At 33.0% G+C, this 7,123-nt stretch overlaps 1 protein-coding gene across 1 annotated transcript in view; it reads right to left on the bottom strand.

Annotated features, from left to right (window-relative positions):
- The window catches only part of LOC106867322 (cilia- and flagella-associated protein 65), a 720,747-nt gene that overhangs the window by 168,807 nt on the left and 544,817 nt on the right, over positions 1 to 7,123 (bottom strand). The window contains exon 24 of the mRNA XM_052971190.1: positions 3,843 to 3,920. Coding sequence (XP_052827150.1) covers positions 3,843 to 3,920 — 78 coding nt within the window. The remainder of the gene's footprint in view (positions 1 to 3,842; positions 3,921 to 7,123) is intronic.

Genomic DNA, 7,123 nt, shown 5'->3' with positions numbered 1-7,123 from the left:
TATATATATATATATATGCATATATCCATACATGCATACATACATATATATATATAGAGAGAGAGAGAGAGAGAGAGAGAGAGAGAGAGACTTTATCGAAAACGTACGTAATTTCTGCTAGGCATATTATTTATCGAAAGTAATTTGCATACAGTGTATGTAAAAAAAATTATGATAAATTAAAGACAGAAAAAGTATAATTGAAAGAACTATTTCTCTATAATTAATATCTGCTACGGAAAATGTTATGTGGTAATTAGTCTCATTCGATTTCCTGAGAACAACTTTGCAGTCATCTTTCCAGTGTCGATAAATTAAGACACTAGTCAAGTTACGGGGGTCGATCGAATTGTGAGTGTGTTTGCGTGTAAATGCTTCGCATATATATCAAACATTGTCAATGTTTAGCGCAAGGTTAGTAATTTCACGGGGCGGGAGAGTCACTCGGTTACAACGACCGCCAGTGACCGACTGGTGCTCATTTTTTCGACCCTGAAATGATGAAAGGCAAAGATGACATGGACGGAATTTGAACTTTGAACGTAAAGTCCAACGAAATACCGCTAAGCATTTTACCCGGCATGATAACAATTATGCCAGCTCATCACCCTTTCATGCACCAAATATCGATTTCAAATCTTGACACAAGATAAGTAATTTCGGTGGATGGGTTAGTCAATTACATCGACCGTAGTATTCAAGTGGTACTTATCTGATCGACCACGAAAGAACAAAACCAAAGTTGAACTCGGAGGAATTTGAAGTCAGAACATATAGACGGACGAAGTACCCTAGGCATTGGGCCCGGCGTGCAAACATTCATGCCAGCTCGCCTCTTTCTACATCAAATAGTGATATAGTAAATAAGGCAGAATTACTACTCCATCGGACGAAATCTCTTTCCGTATTTCGCTGTTGTCCTTCCTCTTCTGATTTCAAACACCACTAATGTCAGCTTTGTATTTCGTCCTTCTCTGGTCAATAAAACACAATACACGTCAGGTACTGTAACAAACTAACTGCTCCTTACGCAATTATGGTTTTGTGGCTATTTTAGAAACAGTTATATAGAGCACATGAAAACTGCTCTCCTGGTGATTTTTGTTAAATCATTTCAAAGCACATTGGGTCAAAGGTTATTGGGTCAAAGGTCATTGGGTCAAAGATCATTAATGGATTTCAACGAGTTCATGCTATTCTCATCATTTGTTCGTGAAATATCGAACCAAATATCTATAATTTTACTTCGAAAGGATGATTTATAAAATTACTCAAAGTTTTATAAAAGAACGTAAAGATATACTTTCTACGGGACTGATCTGCAGAATAAAGAGGAAAGGAATCTTCTGACGAACTATTTTACGGATATCAATCTCAGAGAAAGAATATGCTTACATTCTTATTTGACTGCCATTAGGAATTCGCTGTGTTTAAATTGATTTCAGCTCATTTGGTTTACCCTCACTTTTCCATAATATAGGTATTTCGCATATATATAGCTGGATAGATAGATAGATTGATTGATAGAAACATATACACATACATACATACATGCATACATACGTATATACGCATATGTGAAGTGTGTGAACACACTACAGGAAGTAATACTCATAAATTTAATTGGAGTTTACTTCAGTTTCACATTTACGTTTCGTGACCGTAGAACACGTCCTCATGTCCATAACATAAGAACGTCTGAGACAGAGTTAGCTGATGATGCGAAATACAACGTTCTTTAAGTATGTAGCGTAAACAGTTTAAGTTGTTGAAATGAAGTAGGAATTTCTGTTTTACATGTTGTTGCTGTTGTATCTGCTGTTGGTAAGTTCGTTTGAAACCTGATCTCAAATAGATATTAACAATGACCCAAAGTCCTCTCCAGAAAGTGGATCACCCACACTGTTCAGACATTGTATTATTCAACATGTATTTCTTACTTTAAAGATGGTAACTAGTGATTTGAGAGAGATTTGGCTGCTACTTTTACAAGATCTAGCGAGGAAATGAAGTCTCTTCCATTTGCTCACGTGACACATTTTTCTAGGTCACGAACATCCATTGCATGCCTTTATTAATTCGACATTATGTTGAAATAACAAAACAGCCGAAGAGCAGAGTCTTTAGAGTGTTGGATAAATACCTAACAGAATTTGTTTTGGCTCTTTGTATTGTAAATCTAAATGTCCCTTAGGAAAACATTTGCTCTCATCTTTCTGGAAGCAAAGTGTTTAGTCAAACACTGGAGCAGACCTTGCTATCTCTTGTTTCCCCTTTCTCAGAAGCGCTGCATTGCACACTAGAAGAATATCGTGAGCCATTTACAAAATCTCTTTCCTCTCTGAGAGGAAGAGGCAAAATGTAACTCTGAGGCTACGGAAGGATACAGCGCACATAAATTTGATCATGTGTGAAAAACACTTATTCAAAGTGGCACAACATCCTAAAGTCGTACATGAAATATAGAAACAAATGAATAGATACCCGTCGTCGATTGATATCTCTTCGTAGAATTAAAAACGGGCATGCATTCTTGAAGTTTGAACTCTAAATGTAATGAATTATAACAATACAACGGTTATAAATGTTTTTTAATACTGAACTCAACGTTCGCTTCCGTTTTTCCTATTTCTTACCATTAGATAAAATGTGTTTTATAAGCACAAGATTTCAAATTTTGAGGGAGAGATGAGTGAATTAAGATGTTTGGAAGCAGTGAATATAAGTCACTGCCCCCTCCCCCACCATCCACTTAGCAACAGCGTTTGTAAACTTTACAGATTTCACTCAAAATAAATAAGGAATTTATCTGGTAATGGTAGAATGTTCCATTAATTTTGAGAAGAGGCAAAATAAAGAATGCTTTTCTTTAGGACTACAAACAAGAATCAATATCTTATTTTAGGTTGTCTGCAAAACGACAAAATAAAACATAGTCTTTGACTAATATAAATCTAACTTCCTATTCTTTCTTTTCTCCCTCTCAATGTTCCACCTCTCTATTTTCTCTTCTTACACCCTCTCTCTCTCTCTCTCTCTCTCTCTCTCTCTCTCTCTCTCTCTCTCTCTCTCTCTCTCTCTTTCTCTCTTTTCTTTCCATCTATTTATCTATCTACCTACCTACCTAACTAGCTAGCTAGCTTTATTTTTATCGCCCTTTACGTTACACAGATTTCACTCTTTCTTTGAGATCTTAAATGTAGTTTAGAAAACACAGGTGATATTTTGGCAGACGACCAAGAAATGGCTCCAAATTTTGGCAGAAGTACAGAGATCAACTGGTACTTCTGCTATCGACACCAAAAGAATGAAAGGCAAAGTCGACCCCAGCGGAACTTAAACTCCGGACTCAATAGGAAGAAATTTCGCAAAGCATTTTGTCCGACACGCTAACGATTCTGATAGCTCAATGCATTAGATGACCAAGAAATGGTAGCAAATTAACATATCTGGTTGACCCACGTACATTGCTGATACTTAGTTCCTTAAAGTCCGGTAGAATAAAAGGTAATGTTGACATTTCTAATGGTGACGATGATGACCACCACCACTAGACGATATAAAAAAACGTGGACAAAATGAAAAATAAAACATAAACAAAGCACGGAAAACAAACTTTTTTCGGACAACGGTAGGAACACACCGGAAAACAGACAGGCCACATAGAGAACATTTCCTTCATCAGCTGCCCCTATTTTAAACTTATATATATATATATATATATATAAATTCTTGAGCCCTAGGAGTCAAAAATTCAGTTATCCGTTGACATTTCTTTCGTGTCTTCACAAATAGGATTTCAAAGCATCTCTGATTGTGTAGCTAGAAAAGATGCAACTTACCGCGTTAAGTAACTTCAGAGGATGAGTGTCAACTTTATATTTGACAGTTACTGCTCCACCATTATACAATTCGTAAATCTGAAACAAATAAAAGATGTCGGAGATAATTACGGTTTGTATGCTATTATTAAATAGAAATTCTGTGATATTAAATATAGTAAAAAGCTAAAGCAACACTCGGTACAGTTCCAAGTTTCACATCAAAACAATCACATAGCATATATATATATATATATATATATATATATATATTTGGAGATGTTACACACCGGTACTTCAATAACTTGCCACGCATTACAATTTATATCTTGCCAGACTGATATCAGTTAATTAATATATGACACTTATTCATCCGACAAGCAGACATAAGATATTAAAAACAAACACCTGGTGACGATAACTGTTAAATTTAAAGTAATTAGATATACAAATAATTTCTTTTTTATCATATTTCAATTTCTCAACAATTGATGCAGACAATTTACTTGTACATATAACAATTTATTTACACATATAACGATTAAGTTTGACATATAACAATTTTATATACTTACAACAATTGCTTGTACAAATGTGGAGGTCTTCAAAGAGCATTGGAAGAAATTTTTATCAGAAATGCTACTACACCGCAAACAATACCGATAAGAAACCCAAATACATTGGAGGGCAATGCTCCAGCATGACCTCAGCCTTTGAGTGAAACCAGTAAATTATAAAAATGTTTATGCATATGTATATATATATATAGATAGATAGATATAGATATACATATCATTCAACTACGGTAGGAGTTGAATAATATTCGGGCCGCAATTTACTCAGACGCAGCAACTTCAGAGCTTTGTTGCTAATTCAGTTCATAACCAAATTGAAAACTGTTAACATTTTGGAAAAGGACCGGTCCCTAGCTACATTTGGGCATACGAAAATTGAGATTTGGCCCAGTAGAAAAAATATGGAGCAACGTTATAGTAGAGTAACGTCTTCAATGAAGTTTAGATCTAAATAACTTTTTTATTTTAAAAGCAAAATATATTTATCTTAGCTTCGTCGATAGCAGAAAGCATGAAGAATTTCATAGTTTTGTTCTCATGCCACAAAAATGTGTATCGAAAAGGTTGTGAGGTAAAATATCATGAAAAAAGTATATGGCAAAAATTTAGATTTAAGCATAAATACTTTTTTTTTTGTTTTAACGACAAACTATTTTAATTAAGTTTAAATGATAGAACTCAATTCGAGGCATTTCATGGTATCAATCTCATGCAATGAAGTGTTAAAAGAAAAATGTTATGAGCGTTTTTCTCAAAGTTGAGGGTGATAATATAGTTCTATACTTTTTTATGAATATAGTTCTATTAGTAGACTTTTAATAAATGTCACCGGCATCATTGAGGTAAGGAAAAATTATCAGCGACGACGCTAATTTATAATTAGTTTAACTATGTCATCTGTATTAATTAATGCAATTATACCAAGTAAACACAGTTCCGTAATATCTGAGACGAGACAGAAGTTTTAAAAGTAAAAAGTTATGAGTGCTTGTATCTCAAATTTAAGGGTGATAATATAGTTCTATACTTTATGAATATAGTTCTATAAGGGACTTTTAATATGTCACCGGCTTCATTGAGGTAATTTTCACTAAGATAAAATCTCAAATTATTAATTAACGCATTATTAGTTAGCATGATAGCACAGCCGGGAAAAAAACATGGATTACATGGGAAAATGCGCGCAAGAGAAATAATATTTTTAATATCATGAATCTGGCAAAGTACAGGACAATTTATTACACTTAGAAAGGTTTAGAACAAGTTATCACGTCTGGTAAAGTACAGAAAAAGAAGATTTTTACTTAAAATATTGCAGCTAAGGATAAAATTTGAATATTCAAAATTATTTGATTTTAATTTATAAAGTAACATTATAATTAAAAAGGTGTCATCATTATGTTAAAATATCGACACACTAAAATACTTAAAAAATGACAGCCAAAAGTACCAATATAGCTAACGTTTTATGCAAAGTAGAATACAATGTATGGTAGGTAAATTCATTATGTAAAAGTAGGCACTAGGTCAAGTCTAAAAATGTGAAGGCTTGGCAATAACTTAAGCAATCACTCAAGCACATTTGACAGTGAATTTGTTGTAAAAGGTAGATTTTACTTTGATATATAACTTTTTTCTTTATTATTCAAATTATTATACTAATTAGTACTACTATTATGTTTTACAACCTATTTTCAAATTTCTACTTCTTAATTAATACTTAAAAAAAATAAAATTTTATAGTGCAAAACATATTTCAATTGAGTTATTTTTAGATTTGAATAGGAGTAACAAGTAATAACAAATAGAAATAATAACTTGTAATAAAATTTTTAGTTTTTAATAAAGGCTAATATTTTCTAAATCTAAATGTTTTATTTGAAATTTTATCCTTAGCTGCAATATTTTAAGTAAGAATTTTCTTGTTCTGTAATTTACCAGACGTGATTTCTATTATTCACATTTTTCCATGCATTCAACGTGCCTCAGCTCCATAGATTTGGCTGCTTTCTCTAGCACGCCCTGCTACCACGTAATAACTATTTGCGATAAAGAACCCGAAATACCTGTGACATGGTGGGAGGACGTGTAAGAAATAGCAGCTATATATTTGCTTTTCTGTGGAAAGGAACCCTTTACGCGTGATTTCGATGTCACATTCATGGAAAGAATGTGAAATAGGCTGGAAAGGAAAAGAAAACCACGAAACAAAACTCTCAGACTTTGCAGGCGACGCAACGGGTCACGAGTAGTTAAGTATATATGTATATATATATATATATATATGTATCTAAATTCCATTTGAGTATGAAACTTGTAGTACACTTTATAAAGCTCGGCCGCATGTATTGGCGACCAGGCACAGTGTAACAAAGAAAACTTATTGTATATCAGGATATCTATGAATTTCCGCTGTGACTTCATTTACCAATATTACTGAACTAATGCGATGTAATAAATTTCATGTATCTATTACATTGATATATTTCAGTAATTTTCTGCCAGAAAAGCGAAAATGAAAAAGTTGTAGAATTATGCAATAAAGCGTGTTTGTACAATCCAAACACTCCTATTTACACATTATATGGGTGTGCATTTCTTGTGCACGTTTGTGTGCGTGTGTGTGTATGCATATCTATGTGTTATATATATATGCATATCTATGTGTTATATATATATATATATATATATATATATATATATATATATATATATATATATATATAT

This window comes from Octopus bimaculoides, chromosome 10 (assembly GCF_001194135.2).
Source record: "Octopus bimaculoides isolate UCB-OBI-ISO-001 chromosome 10, ASM119413v2, whole genome shotgun sequence".
In the NCBI taxonomy this organism is placed as follows: Eukaryota; Metazoa; Mollusca; class Cephalopoda; order Octopoda; family Octopodidae; genus Octopus; species Octopus bimaculoides.
The sequence above is the reverse complement of the archived record's forward strand: the minus strand, read 5'-3'. Positions and strand labels throughout refer to the sequence as shown.